Source organism: Cephus cinctus, unplaced genomic scaffold (assembly GCF_000341935.2).
Source record: "Cephus cinctus unplaced genomic scaffold, Ccin1 Ccin1_scaffold0457, whole genome shotgun sequence".
Classification (NCBI taxonomy): Eukaryota; Metazoa; Arthropoda; class Insecta; order Hymenoptera; family Cephidae; genus Cephus; species Cephus cinctus.
This window is the reverse complement of record NW_014333134.1, coordinates 1-22,527: the sequence shown is the minus strand read 5'-3', so window position 1 is coordinate 22,527 and position 22,527 is coordinate 1. Positions and strand designations below refer to the sequence as shown.

The 22,527-nt window shown below is 35.8% G+C and overlaps 4 protein-coding genes, 1 long non-coding RNA gene and 1 other non-coding gene across 6 annotated transcripts; 3 read left to right on the top strand and 3 right to left on the bottom strand.

The window, feature by feature from the left end:
* The first annotated feature begins 330 nt into the window (after nucleotides 1-330).
* On the top strand, nucleotides 331-403 carry Trnav-aac. The gene has a single exon. It is a non-coding gene; the product is annotated as a tRNA-Val (tRNA).
* Nucleotides 404-3,126: 2,723 nt separating this feature from the next.
* On the top strand, nucleotides 3,127-4,570 carry LOC107267902. The gene is made up of 2 exons (XR_001537714.2): nucleotides 3,127-3,278; nucleotides 3,730-4,570. It is a non-coding gene; the product is annotated as an uncharacterized LOC107267902 (long non-coding RNA).
* Nucleotides 4,571-7,648: 3,078 nt separating this feature from the next.
* On the bottom strand, nucleotides 7,649-8,720 carry LOC107267901 (hymenoptaecin). The gene is made up of 3 exons (XM_015740093.2): nucleotides 8,576-8,720; nucleotides 8,174-8,305; nucleotides 7,649-8,094 (listed from the first exon to the last, which is right to left on the bottom strand). The coding sequence occupies exons 2-3, from the start codon at nucleotides 8,294-8,296 to the stop codon at nucleotides 7,735-7,737; spliced, it is 483 nt and encodes a 160-aa protein (XP_015595579.1). The 5' UTR covers nucleotides 8,297-8,305; nucleotides 8,576-8,720; the 3' UTR covers nucleotides 7,649-7,734.
* A 1,622-nt stretch (nucleotides 8,721-10,342) lies between these two features.
* Nucleotides 10,343-12,540, top strand: LOC107267894. Its single transcript, XM_015740082.2, has 3 exons — nucleotides 10,343-10,481; nucleotides 10,615-10,729; nucleotides 11,358-12,540. Exons 2-3 carry the CDS (start codon nucleotides 10,625-10,627, stop codon nucleotides 12,243-12,245), a joined length of 993 nt encoding a protein of 330 aa, XP_015595568.1. The 5' UTR covers nucleotides 10,343-10,481; nucleotides 10,615-10,624; the 3' UTR covers nucleotides 12,246-12,540.
* A 1,688-nt stretch (nucleotides 12,541-14,228) lies between these two features.
* LOC107267895 lies at nucleotides 14,229-18,783 on the bottom strand. The gene is made up of 4 exons (XM_015740083.2): nucleotides 18,301-18,783; nucleotides 17,924-18,220; nucleotides 14,675-15,115; nucleotides 14,229-14,607 (listed from the first exon to the last, which is right to left on the bottom strand). Exons 1-4 carry the CDS (start codon nucleotides 18,707-18,709, stop codon nucleotides 14,318-14,320), a joined length of 1,437 nt encoding a protein of 478 aa, XP_015595569.2. The 5' UTR covers nucleotides 18,710-18,783; the 3' UTR covers nucleotides 14,229-14,317.
* Nucleotides 18,784-20,215: 1,432 nt separating this feature from the next.
* On the bottom strand, nucleotides 20,216-21,464 carry LOC107267740. Its single transcript, XM_015739764.2, has 3 exons — nucleotides 21,426-21,464; nucleotides 20,744-20,875; nucleotides 20,216-20,664 (listed from the first exon to the last, which is right to left on the bottom strand). Exons 2-3 carry the CDS (start codon nucleotides 20,864-20,866, stop codon nucleotides 20,485-20,487), a joined length of 303 nt encoding a protein of 100 aa, XP_015595250.1. The 5' UTR covers nucleotides 20,867-20,875; nucleotides 21,426-21,464; the 3' UTR covers nucleotides 20,216-20,484.
* Between the last annotated feature and the right edge of the window lie 1,063 nt (nucleotides 21,465-22,527).

Sequence of the window (22,527 nt, the reverse complement as noted above, 5' to 3'; positions counted from 1 at the left end):
CGAGCTTCCTAAATTCGCGGTAAACTGATATATCGAAGATTTCGGTTGCCGTCTCATAATTTTATCGACAAATTAGGGAAACAGTTTATGAATACGATTTCAAATTGTACATTCAATACTTGGATTAGGATCATTTTTGCAAAACATCCTTCCATACGGACTTGATTCAAGCATTACAAAATGTTATACTATGAAAAATTTAACGTCCGATGCTGAAAAGGTAATTAGAACATGCATTGTGTACCTGACAATTGCAATAAAATTGTTTTACATGTATTAAATTTCGATATATGGAGTTATGTACCCTAAATACGCAATCAAGCAATAACGGTTTCCGTGGTGTAGTGGTTATCACATCCGCCTAACACGCGGAAGGTCCCCGGTTCGATCCCGGGCGGAAACATAATTTTTATTTTTTAAGATTTACATATTATATAATTAAGAACCATTAACACAATCAATAATAACTTAGAGCCAATAATTTATATAATATATTACAAAATTAGAATACTAATAAGAAAAACAATTATAATTATTGAAACAAGCACTAAAATCTCATAAATGTTGTTCATAAAAAGTGTTATCTGGAACAAGACACAGCTGTCTGTGACAGTAATTATGACGTATCACTTGCTGATGGCAAATCGAAATAAATTTAGAGAGCGGTAGTTCCCCGATAGCATAAATGGCGCTGGGGGTCAATAGGTGTCGCTGACCTTTGTCTATTTTTATGATAATGAGACTGTTATAACCGGATGTTAACTATTCCTGATCCGTTTTGCAACACATATTTCGTTCAGACAGCAAAATACAAACTTAATATTTGTTTTGAAATTGAATGATTATTAATGAACGTTTTTTAAAAGGAAAGTGTGTATTCAATGGCAAAAGTTTTATTCCTTAAAGGCATAATAAATGTATATGGTAGGTATATACAGCATACAGTATATTGTAACAATTGTGTATTTAATAAGGTGTTACATATATGATAAAAAATATATAACATGTCATGTTAATTCTATCGAAGAAATAAAATGGACTCTGCGGATGTAATATTTCGCGGAGTTATTGACATTCCAATTAGATTAATATTCAGATCCCAAGAAAGAGAGTAGGTATCTCTTTATTTACGTAATTGTAATTGGACTCGAATGCTAGTGCGTTGTTTGGATGTTGACCCGTAGCAGCTCACTCGTAATCTAGATATAGTAGGCTCCCGTTAAGTGTTAGTTCGATAACTTTTCGCTTTTTCTCCGATTGCTTGTATATCATGTGCCGTGGGGCATTCGGATTATCCTCACACGGATAAAAGAATATATTAATACATTGGTGAGAAATGACGCATAAAAGCGTCATTTAAGTTCTTTACTTTATTACAAGTCTAATATTCTAATTCTGTATAAGAAAAGGTACTTTGCTCTCTTTCGTAAAATTTCTTTCTGAAATATTCGTTAGATCAGATTAGACAGCAATTTTTCTAACCTTAGGCGATTGGAACGATTGACGCAAAATGGTCCCGTAGTCACGTCAAGCGCAACGCCCCGTCGCCAATGTGTTAATATTATTTCGACAGTCAAGTATCAGCGCTCAGAATGTAGATATATGTATAGGTCTTTATAGTGATGATACTCGATCGAAAAGTAATGGTTACTAAACTACTTGTAATCTATACAGTTGAATGTAGTTAACCGAAATCGATATTTAACATTAAGCAGCCATCGAACAATACTACCTATACAATAAATATTGTACAGCTCTTATTCATTATGTCATTAGATTAATATTCAGATCCCAAGAAAGAGAGTAGGTATCTCTTTATTTACGTAATTGTTATTGTATTGTTGATGTTGTATTCTGACATCGATGTTGTAAACCTCGATGTTGTATCCAACAATCATTACCCCTTTGAATGCCAAGCATGTCTAGAGACGTCCTATTAAAAAAAAAAAAAAAGAAACAATTGATTTTTACCACTGTTATCTTCACGAAACATGTCATCTAACAATTTTTGGGGTTACTGAATCCAAATTTGAGGTCAACATTATTATATGCAAAATGGCGGATGCCATATGCCAGTATGACAGCTAAAAACATGAAGAAAAATGCCATTTGTATGAAAAATAATTCTGAATTTTTGTATCGTCACTGAATTCAAATTTGGGATAAAATATTTTAAAATGAAAATGGCGAATCTAATATGACGATCAGAAATATGAAAAAAAATACTGTAATGAGTTAACCAGTTTTAAACATATTAATCTGAGCGTTTTTTGCATCGATTGCCACGATATTAGATCCTACATCTTGAATACGTAAATTTAATTGAGTAAGATTTACAATACGATTCTTGAGATATTACAAAATCAATAAGTGTCCATGTTCATCATATACATACATATATATATATCTAGTGATATATCCACAATTTTATAATAGCAAACTAATGTTTTTTTTTTAAACTACTACCTTGGGACATCACAGCATTGGAGTTCTGACCTAACCTAACCTAACGAAACATTTCTAAACTTATCACAAATACTGGATGCCTAACATTGAAAAAATATAAACAAACTTGGTGAGACATTCCGCTTTATGGTTCTCGAAACAGTCATTACTCATTAGTCATTATGATGGAAAATCTTTGAGGACGGTCCTGAAAACAGCCACTTGTCCTCAAAATAGCGTCTTCGTATAATAAATGAAATTGTCCCCAAAATATCCCCTAGCAAAAATATATATACTGTATACTGTATACTTTGTGAAGTGTACAAGGAACGTCGAGACTTCCGTAAAACCTCGAATTTATTTGCTAGTCAACTATATGCACCTAAAAACTACTATAACTTAATCGCACGTCGTGTCCTAGGGTTAGCGTGTTTGTGTGCGTGAAAGGTGGGAGGAAAGGATAAGACCGTACACGCGATCCCTACTTCTCGCCCCTCCTCACCGTCTCTTCGGGCTTCCCCTAACTTCCTAGACCTCACTCTCTCTCTCTTTTACTTCCTGACCTTCGCGCCTTCTCAAGCTTGCTCCCGTTTCTCTCCTTCACTAAAATATGTCAATAAGATATTTCTTATAAATTCTTCTCCACGTAAAGTAATAAGGAAAACTTTTGTACGAGTACCGCGATGGGATTCCCCTGTCTTCCGTTTAAAGCTTCGATCAGCTGCGCGTGAACGTCAGTCACTCTAGTACCTATATAAGACGCTTGCCGTTTACTAGTCGCATATTCTCATTCGTTCTTTCACACTCAGTATCTTCAGCTGTGTCAGAAGCAAGTAAGTAATAATAAAGTGATAATTTAGTAGTAAAAGATGTTTCCAAAGTATATTACACATCCTGTTAGCATATTACAAAATTGTGTTAGTATCATGAAGTATACTTCGTAATTACTTTCTTTGCATGTCTTGTGTGGAAAATCTCTTTTTTTTACATAATTTTAATCCTCAACCTTTATTCACAATTATTCTCTGCAATTTGCTTTAACTCATATTAAGATGATGGATGTCATCAAGATTCCAATATACTTTTACAATTTTCTCAATAAATATAATCATTCGAATAATAGTTTATATTGTTATTTATGTAGACCGCAATTTTAAAAACGGGTCGTACAATTTTATTTGTTGCGAAGACCAATAGGTTTTACTTTTTGAAGATCAGTTATCAAATACGTCACTATATTTGTATGCCTTTTAATGTGTACTATTCCGAAATATTTATTTGCAGATCTTCCAAGATGAAGTTATTCGGCATTTTAATGGCCATGGTCATAGTTATCCTTTTGGGATTCACAACAACCGAAGCACAGAGATTCAAATATAACATCCCACCATTCAATCCACGTGGACCCCCCAAACTACCGCCCATCAGATTCTGAATATTCTAAAAGGAAGAAAGAGGAATTGGTTGATTAAAAAATCTGTGTCTGATAATTAAATATAATGCATATTTAATAAACGTTTTTATTTATAATAAATATCATATTAAATGTGGGCATCTGAGATTTATTCACTAAACGGAAGGGGAGGACGTACGTGGTACACTTAAAAACGTTGGTGGGCAAAATTCATATCAAACGTTTATGTACCATTAGTATTTGCAAACTTACAACATTTTTTATTTTAATAGAGCATATACATGAGGTACGTTTTTATTGCGACGGTAAATACAAAGAATGTGCGATTTTGTGAACTTTGCTTAATTTATTGTACTTCAAGGAAAATATCATTTGAATACTTAATACCAAGTTCAGTAGAAGATATACTTAGAATGTCTAATACTTCACTAGATTTGATTTAAATCGACAACTACAAAGGGTTGATTCATAATACGACATGTTAACTAGAATTATCGTAGTAGTTGAGAGGGATGAATAAAAAAAATAATAAAATGTTTAAATATCAACTGGAAAGATAGGAAGAGAATACAAGATTTTAAAAAACAATCTATAAATTTTATAATAACAAACAAATAAGGACAGAGCAAAGCATTTAGAAGAAAGAATGGGAAAATAGGCCTTCAAAAAATGTTATGAATTTTTCTAAATAAATGAAACAGGAAAATGAAATTTTTGTTAATAAATAACTAGTTAATTCCAGGATAGTTGGATCCGCTCCTCGGACTTTAAAGACTTTACTATCTATGTATTTTAAATGGTTGGTCTGTCTCAGTCGGCGAGTCCAACTATCCCGGAATTATCCTGCTATATTAATTATATGTAAAGTTTTATTTCGTAACTTGCAATACGTGGCTTATATAACAGCTAGTGTTTCTAGTTCAAAGTATGATAATTTTTTCGAAGTTAGTGCTTTTAGAACTAAAATAGCACGCCGGGTGTAAGGTATATTGCCATTCGATCTGTATAGCACAATGGTTCCATAACGCTGTGATCAAGCGTTGATGTGATCTCGATTTATTTTGTCGGTTCGTATACTTTCAATACGGAAAGGAAATTCTGTAATTTTTTAACGACAGTTTTAAGTGTCATTATATTTCAATATTTTTATTTCAACAATTACAACCATACGTGGATACTCTGGTAGCGTATCCGGAGCGACTACAATATAAGCAGTTAATCTACAGTTTCATTAAGTTTGATTATAACGTATGAAAATAATATAGGTGGAAAATACCGTAATCAGCAGTATTACCTATTTTGAAAAGTCGCAAGTACTGGAGAATGGAACAGCTCGTCGAACTTCGTCGCAACGGTGCTGCAACGCGTTGTAACAAGCCGTGGAAATACGCGTAACGCAGGGTACTACTTTTGCACGCTTTTTGCCGCAGGACTAAAATCTGCCTGGAACGCTAGAGACTCGACATTGTGATTGGAAGAACGTAACGGTATGTGCGTTAATGTGAAAATTTGCAGTTTATATGTATAAACACCGCCTAACTAATGATAGCTTGGGAAGACTGAGCACCACTGACAGTGGCCTGTGCACTTTTAGGCTAGTCAAGATGTCATGTAAAGTTGAAGCATGGAAAACTTTGCCTGCATGCTCTTTTTTTGCTTTTATTCAGTGATTCTGTCCAAAAGTGCGCTAAGTAATCGAACAGGGAATGAGAAAGGAACTATCGGCACTAGAATGAACACATGAAAAAAGGCTCCTCCGTTCTCCTTAACACTAGATTTACGGGATCCGTCAATTTGACGGAATTCAAACTTTGCAATGAAATATCTCGAAAACCACTTGATCGATTTCAACCGTTTTGCATCGTAGATTAATCATTTCTTCTAAAGAATTTATAGACACAGTTTTTTTTCCCTAAGTCTTTTACTTCTTGAGATTCATATATGGTATACCTATCTCTACGGGACCCGTCAAATTGACGGGTAAGCTTATCTCGAAACTAATCCTTATATTTTTGCTTCGTTCGCCACATTATTCATCCAGTAGGAAATACAAGAGTGAAAGCAATGTCTTTATGATCTCCGTTTCCATTTCGTTATCTCAATCTCGCCTCGATAGTGTAAACTAAAGCGGGTCGTATGACCTGAGTGTTTATGTGGGTCTGCTACGCAACTTTTATTTCCTATCGCTAAAAAGAGCTCAAGAGCAAAAGGAGGAAAGAGGAAATTTATAAGTAACAGTCAGGCTTGTTATAAGCCATATGAAAACATCTCAGTAGATGAACAGTTATTTCCGACGAAAGCTCGATGCAGGTTTACGCAATATATGCCGCATAAGCCTCATAAATTCGGCATCAAGTTTTGGTTAGCAGTTGACGTGGAATCAAAATATATTGTGAACGGTTTCCCTTATTTGGGGAAAGATGAAGCCGGAAGCTCACAATCGTTGGGTGAGTTTGTCACATTGGCAATAGCCGAACCATATTTAGAACGAGGCAGAAATATAACAGATAATTTCTTAACAAGCGTCCCGCTAGCTCAAAAATTGCTTGCGCGAAAAACAACGTTGGTTGGGACCATCCGGTCAAACAAACGAGAACTGCCAAAACCCGTAAAAGAAAAAAAAGATAAGATGACTATGCTTTCCTCAGATTTATATAAATCAGAAAATTTTATCCTTACTGTATATAAAAGTAAGCCGAACATAAAAGTCCTCCTTCTAAGCACCAGACATACAGGTGTACAAATAGAAGACAGCCACAAACGTCTTCCAGAAACTATATCATATTATAATAAAACGAAGTTCGGAGTGGACGTCGTTGACCAGATGGCACGCAAATATAGCGTAAAAGCAGGCAATTTTCGATGGACTCTTCACATCTTTTTCAATATATTAGATTTGGCAGCAATAAATGCGTGGATACTATATAAACAGTGCACCGGAGCCAAAATATCTAGGAAACAATACATGTTTAGTTTAGTCGAGGAATTAGGTGCGGAAAACAAGGAGAACATTTGCCAACGATCAGACGCTTTTTCTTCATCTATAATACTACAAGAGCGAGAAAGTTGCCAAGTGGGCTACTGCAACAAAAATAAAAGCAGCAATTGTTGTATATCTTGCAAAGAAGTGGTATGCGGAAAATGCACAGGCAAAGTGCAATATACCTGTAAAATATGTATTCAATAAGTAGGATTACCCGTTAGTATTATTGTTATTATTTCCATGATATTTTTTAAAGGACTTTTTATTTCTTGATACTTTATTTAAACGTGAAGCCAAATATTATGCAATTTTGAGTTAACTTGAATAAATCTGTTTTTTTAAAGAAAGTGCGTATTTTCATTCACCCGTCAATTTGACGGGTGCCGTAGAGATAGGTATATAAAAAACGTCCGTAAACCTAGTGTTAATGTGAATACCGGAAATAGGACTTTCTAGATTAACTTAGAGAATTTGTTTTGCATAGCATCCGTCTATTTATTTTATATACTCTGTTCTTACTTTCGTGACAGCACCTAGTTACACTCCTAAGGTAGACCGTACTTTACGCAACGGGCTTCGTTATGGTTTCTTAAATCCTCGTTCCTCTCTTCTTCCCGTTGACGATCAGCTAGTGGATAATTTGCTGATTCTCGCTATTATCTTACATATACAGTATCGATGTTTCATCTTGCTGCGTCCCTTAGGACACTTGACGCCCAACGACAATATCGATCTAACCGCTCTGTTGATATTTACGAAATCCCAAGGCTTGTAAAGTGTGAAAATTAAGAAAAAACGTTACAATATGTAAGCAAATAATAAATATATTAAAATATTTATACAAAATTCAATAGCACGCAAGGAGACAATATATCAACTCCATCACAATTTTCTATTGTTCTTCAAATTCAGCATCAGTCTCTTCTGCTTCAATATCTCTTCTGAATCTTAGACCAAAGCCGGCGCCTAACTGAGGTTCCACCCTGCCATGAGGTCCTGTCTGTCCTTGACCGTAACCCTTGAGGAACAACCCATTGTCAAAGTTGTGCTCGAACCGAACTCCAGCGTGGGGTTGAACACGGCCAGATTGAATGTTCAGTCCACTGTAGGCATCAACTGTCCGCCTTCCGGTGTCAGAAAGTCGGTGTTCGTAGTTCACGTCGACTGATGGCTGCTTGTGGGAATTTCCAACGGGAATATTTCCCTGCACTCGAATTCTTCTGTTGGGATCATCCTCACGTCGGAACCGATACTGTAAAGGTTTTATAATTAGTTCACTGAAATAAAATCCATAGAGAGTACTTATAAATAGAAAAACGAAGGAAACATACTTGCGGATTATTCGGACGTGGGAAAGTAGGTCCAGTTGAACGAGGTGGCCATCTTTGGTTCGGCAAGGTAGCAGACACTGCTGCTACGGCGCATAGGAAGGCGGCAGCGATGATCAATTTCATGTTTATTATCTAAAAATAGAAATGATATGTTAAATGAAATTGATTCGGCTAATTTAAGTTTATTGGAATGTAATTATCGATGCTTTTGTTACAATAAATACCACCCAACTTCTAATTTAGCTAATTGTATTTTATCAATATGAGGATTGAATAAAATAATAAAAACGAATTTTCAAAAATATCTGAAAGAAGTCTATTTTATTGACTCATGTAAAACTGAACTCGTATGAATCATTTTCTACCAATTATCTTCTAATTATCTTTTATGTTGCTACTTACTATGTATCTTACTGCTTCTCAAGAGAAGATTGGAGAGTGAATGTATCTCTGGTCTGAAATCCTGACTTATATATGCATCATTTATCTACGACTAGGTTCGAATGAGTAACGCGGGATTACCCGGTACATTTTGTGCTGTGGGGGAAGCACCGAGCTATCGAGTTTAAGTATCAGATCTCCTTTTTTCATTTCATTCTCTTAGAGCTGGGGAAGATTTTTTACACTTTCTGATGAGGTGGCGAAATTGCAGTCGACAGTTAACTGATAACCCAACAAGCATAACAAATTATGCTGCGATACACGATACCGCATACAATACGCCATTTCCTTATGGCTAGTACTTATTAGACAGAGATGTAAGCCATAGACAAGGGTTCTAAAAATTTGTATTAAATCGATGAGTTTCACTATAATGTACAAGTCGAAATATTTATAAATGTCCTGAAACATCAAAATTACAGATGAGATTAACTTAGGAAATAGTGTAACGTTTACATATCGAATAATAATTCAATTTCCAAAAAGCTTATATTACTTTAATAAATTTAATTATAAAACAATACATATAATTGATTCATTGAAAACATTTCGTGCTCCTATCTACTTTAACTTCTTTACAACCAAGGGGAAACATATGGTCCAGTGATTTTAATATTACATAATTTTCATATAAAACAATAGTCATCAATTATATATAATGTATTTAATTTAGAAGAAAAATATTTAAATAACGAAGCAAATTAATTATTTTGTTTGAAAATGGATTTTGCTGTTACCTTATTGCAAGAAAATTTGTAATAGTCAATAATCAGTTGGAAGGCCGTAACTTATAACGAGTACAAAAAACTAAAGATATAAGTTCAATTGACAAAAAGCAATGTAATCATATAATAACTTTATATGAATGTATCTTTGTCAATGTTCTACAAACTTTTTTTTATAGTTTGCTATATTAAATCAAAAAACTTTTATTCAAGGTACAATTTAACTGTAACTCGTAAATAACTTGAATTTGAAGGAAGAAGAGAGTAGTGAGACATTTACTATTCATTTGAATACTTTGATGCTTGCAGTACTCAGCAGTTCTTTGTTAGGTTTGCTTACGATGGAAAAGCTTAAGGCAGCTCCATTTTTTGACAAATCAATAACTATAATATTTAGAAGTTACAGTAAACCACATTATCCATGTTTATTCTTTTACTACAGCGACCCAGCCAACAGTTCTGTGGCGCAAACAAATTCAGCTGTTAATCAGTGTCGAAGTTAAAGAAATGGCAGACAAATGTGCAAAGAAACGGATGAGGTGTGCCAACAAATAGTAGATACAAGACTGGCAGTTCACTATCCAATCTTTCCTAAGTAAAAAGATGTTAAAATTATACAGAAATTAGACTAGTATAACCTTTTTAGTATTTAGTATTTGATTCGTTAAGAATCTAATAACCATCTGTAGGTTAATAGAAATACGATTTACCTGTATTCAATTAATTTAAAGGAAATTGGGTAATAATAACATTAATGAAGAAATAATTTTTTTTTTTGGAAATTTTTACAGACACTCCATGCAGGAATTAGTTTAAGTGGTTCAAGTAGAATAAAATTAGAAATATTTATTTAACTTCTTACATGACTAACCAGAAAATTCGAACAGCTGTTAGTATATCATGCAATGCTGTAACACTCGAGAGTTCAGCATCAGCGTCATAGTTCATTCATAGTGAAAGGGGATTTTTGCATCTGGGATATGTACAGCCATATAGCCCCAACGACACGACGCATTCAAATGAATAAATGGTAATCCCCGAGATACATTTATGTTCTTCGTTTCCCTTTACTATAAAAGCATTTGAACTTGACAACATTTACGCATTTGAATTCAGACAGGAGCAGTGTGAATTCAGCAAAGGTGAGATTCATTATTCTTTTCGAAATTTTTTTCTAGAGATAATACAACTATGGTAATAATATGAGTCCATTAAACGTTAAGAATATATTAAAGCTTATTTAATTCATTAACAGAGTATTATTACTAATTACAGATAACATACAATGATGAAAGCAACCATTCTAGTGCTATGTGCCTTTGTCGCGGTTGGTTTCGCGGAATCTTCTCTTGGATTAGATGAGGACTCAAGCAGGCCCATTCTTGATGTGGTAAGTTTCAGTATATATTTATGATTAACTCTAAAATGTCACACCTCCCTGCGGGGCTGAATGGTAACGGCACACTGGGTGCATTTTATCCTACGGAACTGTCAGGCATTGGAATTTTCAGTGTAATTAAGATTTTTGGTTGGTTCAGCCGCAGAATTTTTCTTTAAAGTATTAAAAATACGACCGTATTGAAGAAAGTTGATTTTGGCAATTATTTACTGTTAGTAATCAGTATTTTCAAATGTACTTTCTCAAAGCTCCATTCCCTTAAGAATATTTTATCTTTTACAATTTTTTATTTTTGTGGCGGCGTGGCTAAGAGAAAGGTTGACCCTGTAGAACAAAATATCATTATTGTCCGCTTCAAAAAGTATAATTATTTGAGAAGATGCGGAATTTTCGTGGAAAATTCATAATTTATTAAGTACTGGTATTTTGTATATTTTTGACAACATGAAAAAGAGTAATGATAGCAATATTTGAAACAACGAAAGAACATTATGTGTGCCGTTGTATAGTTAATTTTGCAGTACACCGTATAAAAATTTGTATCCTCATAAAAATAGAGAAATAGAAGGAGTATTGGAATATTTTAATAATGTTTAATATTATTTTCTTTTATATTTAGGATGACCCATCTGCACCAATACAATATCGCGTCCAAAGATCACCTGAACCACAAGGATCATTGAGTGCTACATACGTAAAACCGCTTGATGGACCGGAGCGACGACCAACCTACAACTTTGATTATAATCACAGACTAGTTAATCGTAAAGATGGCAACATTGATCTTAGCGTTGGAGGTCAAAAGCTTCCTGGGAGGAGAGTTGAGCCCACAGTTGGTCTTTCCGGTACATTCCGCTTCCGTAGATCACCTGAACCTCAAGGATCATTGAGTGGTACATTTTCAAAACCATTTGGTGGACCTGAACGACGACCAACCTACAACTTTGATTATAATCACAGACTAGTTAATCGTAAAGATGGCAACGTTGATCTCAGCGTTGGAGGTCAAAAGCTTCCCGGAAGGAGAGTTGAGCCCACAGTTGGTCTTTCCAGTACATTCCGCTTCCGTAGATCACCTGAACCTCAAGGATCATTAAGTGGTACATTTTCAAAACCATTTGGTGGACCTGAACGACGACCAACCTACAACTTTGATTATAATCACAGACTAGTTAATCGTAAAGATGGCAACGTTGATCTCAGCGTTGGAGGTCAAAAGCTTCCTGGAAGGAGAGTTGAGCCCACAGTTGGTCTTTCCGGTACATTCCGCTTCCGTAGATCACCTGAGCCTCAAGGATCATTGAGTGCTACATACGTGAAACCGCTTGATGGACCGGAGCGACGACCAACCTACAACTTTGACTATAATAATAGACTAGTTAATCGTAAAGATGGCAACATTGATCTCAGCGTTGGAGCTCAGAAACTTCCTGGAAGTAGAGTAGAGCCCACAGTTGGTCTTTCTGGTACATTCCGCTTCCGTAGGTCATCTGATTCGGAAAACTGATGCCACGAACTCTTCAATGCTCAACTCGATGGGCTATAGTGTCATTGATCTTTCAATATCGAGTATCAACATCGCAAAACAAGAATTGTGGCATTAACGATGCTGGAATGTAAAAGCAGTTCAACTTCAATCTCTGAGTTGTAACCAACGTAGCTTCTTCCTTGCAGATTTGATATTATAATAAAAGAAATGCCCCTTAGGGAGGAGTAATGAAATCAGTAACTTATAGGGAATTGTTAATAATTGAAAGATTATATAATTTATGTTTTTTAATAAAATTATTTTCGTACTACTATTTTTAATTTTATTCTTCCTATACATTTGCGTGTACCTATATGCATGTAGCTACGGCATATGCCCAACTATCACTTGTCACTTTTACAGTATTCCATGACTCCGGACCGCCTCTGCTATGTATGCATTCGCAAATTATGCATTGGTCATTTTGTCAGATATTTACAAGTAAATTAAATATTTAGGCGTTCGAGTTTAATGAATCACCCTGTATATTATCATCTGAAGCCACTACGCTATAGCCGTTTTTCTATTACGGCATTTCTCTTAGATATGCAACGCTGTTACAGAATTCGGTTAAAATCAATCAGTAAGTTTTCTATTCTAAGTGATATTCGTTGACTAGGAAAGTAGAGACCAAAGCCATTTGTCGTGTAAACAGGGAAAAGGATGTGCAAAGACGACGATGGTATTGAAACTGGAAAACTGATGCTATCGCACATCATCGAATATCTCTGTGACAATTGATTCAGGATATTTAATATTAACATGAATACAATAATTAACTTGTTCCGATCTATAGCCATCCTTGATGAAAATATTTTTACAATTTTTTTTAAGTATGTGATTTGAGAAATTTCATCGTTTTAATTTTTAATAATTAGAACATTCGATTGTCATTATTGTCAAAGTGAGGAGTGTAACGTTCTACCGTCTGAGCCATCAGTCCGATTTGTAAATCTTACTGAGGTTAAGGGGGCTGGGGGAGTTATGTCTAACCTAAAAATAAAATATCGTAATTTATAAGAATATAGTAATAAATTCTCATGTAAACGCAATACAAGCAGATTTTTGATGCTGCATTGTTACTTGCATGTTACTTTCATCTGAAATAGTTACGAAATAAAGGAATGAGACGCGTGCAATTTTTTTACGTTATAAAATGCTTGTGCAAAAATTTTGCATTTATCTTATTCCTTTATTTTTCGTCCAATCTCCAAGCGTATTCGTTCACATACTCGTGGAATGCCACACTCGCAACTCATCACGTCACTGATCTAAATCTCAAACATCGCAAATTAAAATATTCATGTTTCGAAGTTCATTTAATAAGTAGTCCATCCGCTTGCACATCTCTCATGAGATAAACTGACGAGAAGCTGTGAGTGCGAGACAAACTAACAATACAAACTGATAGGAAAATGTTAGAAAACTTGGACCGTGAAACAATTTCTAATCGTGCGATTCGTTTAAAGCAACTAAATTTTGCCTTACACGATTGTACCTTCCACCACGTAGCCATGACCTGCGCGAATTCTTCGTTCTGATTGGTGCATCTTAAATGCTTCTCAATTCAAAACTATTGCAAATTTGGACAAGCGCTTTGCGGGAAGGTACTTGGGAGACTTCCAGCTATCGCCCACTTTCCGATATAAAAATAGTTTTAGAACACCCTGTATAATACATATATTCTTGTACCACTAGTTCATTAATATCATTTGGACATAGATTAGATAAAGTACAAACTAATGACTAGCGTTACAGATACGGCCAAAAGAACAGGAATGTAAACAAATGTATAAAATGTGTCTGAATATATAAAAAAACCTTGAATTGACAGTAAATTTGCACTGTTAGAATATAAGATTACGAAAGCTTCAATACAATGTAAGAAAAATTTAGCAACGCAGAAACAAAATATATTCTAAAGTACTAAGTAAATGTAGCTCAATAAATTAAAGAATAAAAAATTTAATCATTTCCAGTTTATTAGTATAAGACGATTTGTAGATCAATGCAAGTAGAGTTAGAAGATGTAATTACAATTATTCTCCGAGTCATAAAGGCATTTCACAAATGTAGTACCATTCGGAAGAGCAGGGTACATCATTCATTGTTCCATTTTGACGCAGAACGGCACAATCCTCGTTTCCTCCAGCGTCATTCGGCTCGCCAGGAGCCCATACATTAAATCCTGCACTTTCCAGTGATTTCCCGTGAATAGTAATCCATTCGCCTTCTAGGAATATGTCGTGTGCACCTATATAGGCGGACCGAACATCTTCATCCGCCATCAACTGACCTAGTACATCTGCCTCTTTCAGTGAATTGATCATTACCAGATGAGCTGTGAATTGAAAACAAAGGTACAAGCTTTAAGATTAGCACAGACATATTTGTCTATTAAACATTACCATTTTCCTCCATGCAAGCTTTATAAGCACCGTACCAGGCAAGCTTCCTTTTCTGAAGCTTGTATACACCAACATCCTGTATCCGAGTATAATCATCTCTTATATTATTTATTGGTTTATTTTCCAATACATTGGCATCTGAATAGCCGCCGATTAGTAAGTTATGAATGGTTATATTTGAATTATTAAGATTTAAAGTCGCGGTAGAACTTCTTGAATTAGCTTTTGTGCCGTTGAGAACGTCATTAGTAATGTTTGAAAGTCCACTGTGATTAACACTGTTCATTGTTAATTTATCCACAGTGGTATCGCCGGTTGTTAGGTCGTCTTCATTAGCAAGTACCGTTTCCTTCCACGAAATGGCGACTAAGTAAATTATTGTGCAAGCGAGATGCTTCGATCCAGAATACATTTTCGCTGTCCCAGACAAGCAGAAGAAGTCTTACTGATAACTGTTGCTGCATTGCGTTTAATTTATATCATGTATGTAATTCAGAGGTCGAGTATATCTCATAACTTCATGAACTAGAGCAGATAAATTCATTCATATGAAATATTGTCCACGGCACGATACTATTATTAGGTTATGTGTCTCATGCGTTGGTGTAACATCAGGACAATATTGGACCGTTTGTACGCAAATTTCGGTTCACCATTGCGACTCGATACATTGGACCTGTGATCTTTTTCTTTTCTTCTTCATCTTTCCAAGGAATTAATTTCTCTTTCTCTGGCACTTTCGTTTTGTAACTTGTGGTATAACAATAGACTCATGACCTGACGCTTTAAAAACAATGTGAGCTATTTGGTAACGTTAAAAAGAAAGCCTAAATTAATTTTAAAAAATCACCTTCATTCCCATTGTCATTGTCTACGTATGTAATATTGATAGATCACACTGCAGCACTCGTCATTGTTTTTATGTCTTTAGCTTGTTGCATTAACGATACTTGTTTTTTTCTTTTCATTGTCTGCTGCTAGTTTCATTGGGTTTTCTTTCTCATTAAAAAAAAAATGTTTTTCTAGCTTTGACATCTATAATTCATCCATGGCTTTCTTATCTGTTCCTAAGGAACTGAGGAAACAGATTTATTAAAAATTTATAAAATAAAAAATCATTTAAAATCCAAAAATACGCACGAATAGCACACTTGCGCATCCTTTAACATTTGCACTATAAGTGGGCCAAGTAGAATCGAGTTTGACCTGTTTTCGAATCACTCCATGAAGTTTACTAATCGTAAGTAAACTATCTATATAAGGAGGTTTTTAATACTTTGATTCAAATAATTTCTATCTTACGTTGTAAGTAAGTCAAAATTGTGGAAGGCACTCATTTTTCTTTCAGAGAAAATTTCTTTGTTAGAGATAAATTCAGCGAGGTCACGATCGAACTGTATGAACTATCAAAAATAAAATGCGACTCCAGTCTAACTTTGTCAGGAAGATCAACTTTAAGATTGTCTGTATGTCAAACGTTTAATTTGATTGTTCAGGAAATTTTCTAATGATCAATATGAATAGTCAAATAAAAATGATTATTAGCTATATTCTGAATTACTTATTATCCAGATTCTTACAACGGATTGACATTTGTGCGGGCTATAGGTTCGTTTTCATTGTATACTCTGAGCCTCGGCACTCGCAAAACGAAAGTTTCTTCTCTTTCAACTCTCACTCATGTAGTATACTAACACATAAAAAAGTAAGTTCTATTCCCCCTTAACCTAATCATTTGTTCGTGTTCCGTACTGAGAAAATGGAACAGGAGCTCTAACGCCGAAAATATCAATACGAAGAATCTGAAAAAATTTTAGAATATGTAAAACAATATACAGGTTGTGTAAGAACGCTAAGAATCCTTCTGTGATATGCAGTTTTTGAAAAAAAAAGAATTGAAAAATCTAAAAAATTCATTTTTTTGTTATAAATCCGTATTTTGTTATCAAATAATTAATTTGGTTTACCATAATCAATGTATAATAATAATATGGATGAAATTGTTAGAAAACATTGAATAAAATATTATGCCCGGCACTCGTGCAGTAGCGTTGCGTTGCGTCCCGAGACCTACGGTTTCGATTTCATTGGGTACGAAACTTGTAATATATCTTTCTATTATTTTATTCGTTTTTAAATTATGCTTATGAATATTGAAAGATAAATAATATTACGGACTGAGTAACGCGAAAGAAACACAAAACATTTGGATATTTTTACAAACGAACATATAATTCCTAACGTCCCTTATGTCCAAATTTATAAAATTACGCACACATTACCCATACGTTACGTGCTTTATATTGCTGCAGATGAGTTCAGCGAGATCCGAAGCTCAGCGATACACGTCTCGATAATGAATTTGTCCCTCCGTGAGTCCACGTTGATATAAATTTTCCATGTTTGAGGTGATGATTTTAAACTCTAATCACATGAGGTCCAACTCGCACTTGCTTGCGATTTTTTGGATTCATTTAGTCATTCGTTTCGACATAATTATCCGTTGCCTAACGGAGTCACTCTTTCGTTCGTTGATTGTGCTAGTTTCAAGTTATTTATTGGAAAGAGTATCGAGTAAAGCGTCGCAAAGTCTGACGCTTCAGCAGGAAATGAATAAGAATGCGATAAGAATCCTTGAGGTTGGTTTCCATCGCTTAGCGATCGTAGATGTGACGTCAGTTGTAGGACCTTCAAAATACCTTCGAAGCATAAGAAATTTAGGTATTTGTATAGTGTGAATACTGAACATTGAAGTTGTATACACTTTTGTTACCTCGCGTTCCAGTCGAGGTGATTGAAGTCTGACATTACTATACTATATATAAAGTCATTTAGTAAACGCCATCAGCAAATTGTATGGAAATGTTGATGCTTGATATACTTACTGTTCCTGTCTACAATTATTGTACAGTGAGTACATGTGCATATTATTGCGTTAACAAAGTGTATACTGTTCGTGCGCTATAATAAGATTTCAGGATTTGATGATGAAGCATGATATGACTACGCATGTTACCTGGGTATACTATATAAGCGTATGAGTTCAATAGTGTCAATAATATATGAATTTTAATCATCAAAATTTAAACACTATTACATTATCTTTCTATGCCGATAACAAAAATATAACAGTAGTGTAGATATTAACAAATAAAGATTTTATTGAAATCATCAAAATTTGGTATACAGCAGAAAATATTAATGGGTCATCAGAATACTCAAAGCATATGTATTAACTTTTAATTCATAGAGGAATCTCACAAATGTAATAATGATCAATTCCACATCGCACATCATCCATTCCTCCTTCTATGCGTATAACAGCACAATTCTGATTCCCGAAAAAATTATCTGGGTTATTAGGCCAGAGATTAGACCACTTATTGAATCCAGCTTTTCCCAATGATTCTCCAGTAATGACCGCCCAATCACCTTCTTGGAACATATCGTGTGCACCTATGTAAGCCTCTTTGGCATCTTCTTTTTTTGCCAACAGTACACGTAGTGCTCTTTCCTCCTTTTCAGAATTGATCACTGCTAGGTGAGCTGCATAATGAAAAATTGTCATAATTAAAGCTTATTTAAGTATTACATTCACTGAGATGAAGTTACTTGTTACACAGTACCATCCTCATCGTTGCAAGCTTTGCGAGCATTATTCCAGTTTGCTTTTTTCATGTGAAGTTTGTGATAACCGATACCTTCCGTCAGGGTATAGTCATCCCTGACATAGTTAATTGGTGTTTCATGTGCAGTCTCATTGGCGTTTGAACCAGGAAAAGTAAATGGTATATTAAAGTTTATGGATCCTGCACTGATATTTATAGACGAAATAGAGCTCAATGAATTGATTTTTCTTTCGTTCAGAACGCCCGAGATTATTTTGAGAAGATCACTCTTTGAATCGGTCTTTGGTACTATTAATTGTTCCACATTGGTGTCAGTATCCCCTTTTGCTCTTATTATACAACACCAAAGTATCGCTAAACTGTATAATACTCTATAGCGTTTCCACGTTTCAGAATGCATTTTCATTTTTTATCCAACACAAGGCAAAATTAAGAATTTACTGAAGTGTCTTGGGAGTTGTCTGTGCTTTATAAAGCAGACTTATCTCATCTAACGATCAGGGACCTTTGTAAAACTTCGCAAACAGGAACGCGGTTTCCTGAGATATTTCCGCATGGATAAATGTATATGTGAATTTTATATGGTACATATATAGGGCAATTCATGACAAATGCAGCAGCTGAAGTTGAACGCGATTGAACGATTTCGTTAATCGAGGCAGTGTGACCTTGTTAAACAAATGAAAGATTCTAAAGATCATGACATTAATAATGGCAGGATGTTACCTTTCATTTTTTTTAATGACGTTTAACTGTTCTGACTGATAAAATCATCCATCTGCAGCCAACTTCAGCTGGTGCGTTTGCTGTGAATAACCCTGTATGTAAAAACAGGCGGATGAGTACAGCGGTTAAAATGATATGTAGTAATATATAAAGATGTGCACGGAAAAATATATTATTATCGCAATGACATGTGAACGCGCGTAAGCATATGATGTTCTTAGTTCCGACAAGAAATCATGTATGCAAAACTCCATATTATAAGTAATTTTAACTACGCGACTGTATGGGATACCATAAAATTGTAATAAATGAATTTTGTTAAATTATAGATGTTCAATAGTTCAACAGAGAATTGTAAAAATTACAGACAGTAACAGTAACAGTAACAATTGAAGGAAAATACCAAAAAATGTGATGTTTTAGTATTTTTTTTTCTGTAGAATCAAATGACTATTTGTTTAGAAAAACACGTCGTTAATAGTTTGTTTAAATGAAATAAGAAAAAACATATTTTGTTTTTGCCCAATGCCCTAATTGCGATATTAACCCTTTACACTCCAAATAATTCAATGATATGCTGGTTATGAACTCCAAGATGTTTTTTCTTAGATATCTGAGTTACAGAATGGCAACGAAAAAATCTTTACAATTTATTAGATTATACGACATTTCTTATTAGAGTTTAAAGAAAATGATAAGTTTTGAATATTTTCATTTGGAAAATGGAAATAGAACATCACATCTAGAGTTTGTTCCGTCAAACTGTTGGCATCTTTTTTTCCTGTTTTCGCTTTCACATTTTATTTGTAGTAACAAAATTATTTTTAGTTGAAATGACACAAACACCAACGGAAACTCGATTAGTAATTTATTTGTTCTCTAAAGTAGTGGACCCGTAATCACGTTTCGAAAAACTTTGCAGATCATAAGTTCATATACTCAGAATTAGAATAACAGTAGTATAAACGTAAAAAAGTATAATCACCTGAGGACATTAATGAACGATCGCTTATCAATGCTTATATATGTAACTGATAGACTGTGGGCAGTGACACTGGCCGTAGGAGTATAACGTCTTTAAGTGCTTGGGCATTACATCAGGCTTCAAGAGTGCAAAGGGTTAAATTCTTCTTGATCTCTACTATGTTAGCGGTGGGCCTTAACGGGTCAAAGAAAAAAGTTAAAATACGTATAAAACCAATAAATTTATTTAAATATTTATACAAACTTAAATAGCAATCAGGGAGATAAATACATCAGCTCCATCACAACTTTCTACTGTTCTTCAAATTCAGCATCAGTCTCTTCTGCTCCAACATCTCTCCTGAATCTTAGACCAAATCCGGCGCCTAACTGAGGTTCCACCCTGCCATGAGATCCTGTCTGACCTTGACCGTAACCCTTGAGGAACAAACCATTGTCAAAGTTGTGCTCGAACCTGAATCCAGCGTGGGGTTAAACACGGTCAGATTGAATGTTCAGTCCACTGTAGGCATCAACTGTTCGCCTTCCGGTGTCAGAAAGTCGGTGTTCGTAGTTCACGTCGACTGATGGCTGCTTGTGGGAATTTCCAACGGGAATGTTTCCCTGCACTCGAATTCTTCTGTTGAGATCATCCTCACGTCGGAACCGATACTGTAAAGGTTTTATAATTAGTTTACTGAAAGAAAATTCATAGAGAGAATTTATGAATAGAAAAACGAAGGAAACATACTTGTGGATTATTCGGACGTGGGAAAGTCGGTCCAGTTGAACGAGATGGCCATTTTTCGTTTGGCAAGGTAGCAGTATCTGCGGCTACGGCGCACAAGAAGGCGGCAGCGATGATCAATTTCATGTTTATTATCTAAAAATAGAAAGGATATGTTAAATGCAATTGATTCGGATAATTTAAGTATATTGGAATTTAATTATCTGTCACGTGCCGTGCCTTTTTGAATTTGGATCTCGCACATACATATATACGAACGATGATGCAACAGAGAAACCACGCGATTTCGGAGATGCCGACTCCAGCAATATGTGAGGAAGCTAGCTTTCGGTCTTATCGCACCAAGAACGTGCTGAAACGTGTGAACTGAAAATTCCAGGATTCACGCGAGCGGGTAAAACCGCTGAATTAGTAAGATTTGCCCCTACCTGTCCACCTAGTTTCAGCAGAAAGTAGGATGGAGTAGGGAAGGCAAATTAGTCTCCAGATACACACCACGACCGCATAGTTCGGGCTGGAATAGCTCTTCACAAATTGCATCGCGCGGCGGTATCATTCTCACGGGAGTTCCGCGTACTGTTATCTATCGCCGTTTGTAACTCGATTAAGACGTATCGAGCCCCACGAGTTGCACGCGTAGCGTATTAGTCAATGTGAGCTTAGATAGTAGTATTCTGATTTTTACCACGAAAGTAGATACACACCACTCCTGGCCGTCACAACAAACCCCCACCAATGTCCCGATGAGTCATAGAGAGCATCGCGCTGTGTCTCCCCGCGCTGCACTATGGCGCCGCCCCCTCGTCGATGTGACCACCTCTCCCCTCCCACCTGCGACACTGTGGTGGACCCACCACCACGCGGTCCTAAGGCCCGAAACTACCCAGTAGCAGCGTTACATGTCCCCCAGGGGGCGTATCACGGTCGGTAATTATGCAGTGACCGCCGGTCGGTAATTTTTTTAATTATCCTAAGGAGGTAAGTGTCCCATGGTGAAGTAGAACACAGTGTTTTTGTAAGAAACGCTATAAATATATATTATAAAGCTGTCTGGTGTGATATATTTTCGATGATTAGCCTGAGCCCTGTATAGAGGAATACGCTTAAACAGGCGTTTCGCATCAGGGCTGCCGAATCGGGTATGAATCTTAAACGTAAGGCGGAGGCGAAAATTGACGAGCTCATGAAAGGATCGGGCTATAAAGCTGTAAAACGATCACGCGGCGCCCACTCTATCATCGGCGTCGCTGGAAGGAGTATCGCCTCAAGAGCTGCAAGCAAGCGTAATAGACGTATGGGAAAGAAGCCTGCGCCGCGTCGAAAAAAAAGTAGTAAAAAAATAAAGTCAAAAACCAAGAAACCCAAAAATCGTCGTAGGGTCGCTAGTAAGAGAGTAAAGCGGAGTGTGCGCGAATAGGCAGGCTTTCGTCGGTAAAGACAAGACGGTCGATCTAATCAGTCATTTACACTGCGATGTGTTTAACCAAGAAAAATTTTTATTAAATGGTGTCGAACTCCGATTACGTCTCGTACGCACAAGAGACGGCTTCTCCCTCATGGACCCCAAGAGCGGGTGGGTACACTACAAGCCAATCTCATCGCTGACCGATGACTCGCCCATTGAATTTGTCGTGTCGGGTAATGGCGACGAGTACCTTGATCTAGCACACACTATACTGAGTTTACGCGTATAGCTGCGCTCCAAGGACGCGTCAGCAGCGGACGCTCTGAGCAAAGGAGCCCCCGTTAACAATCTGCTACACTCGCTGTTCAATCAGGTGGACGTG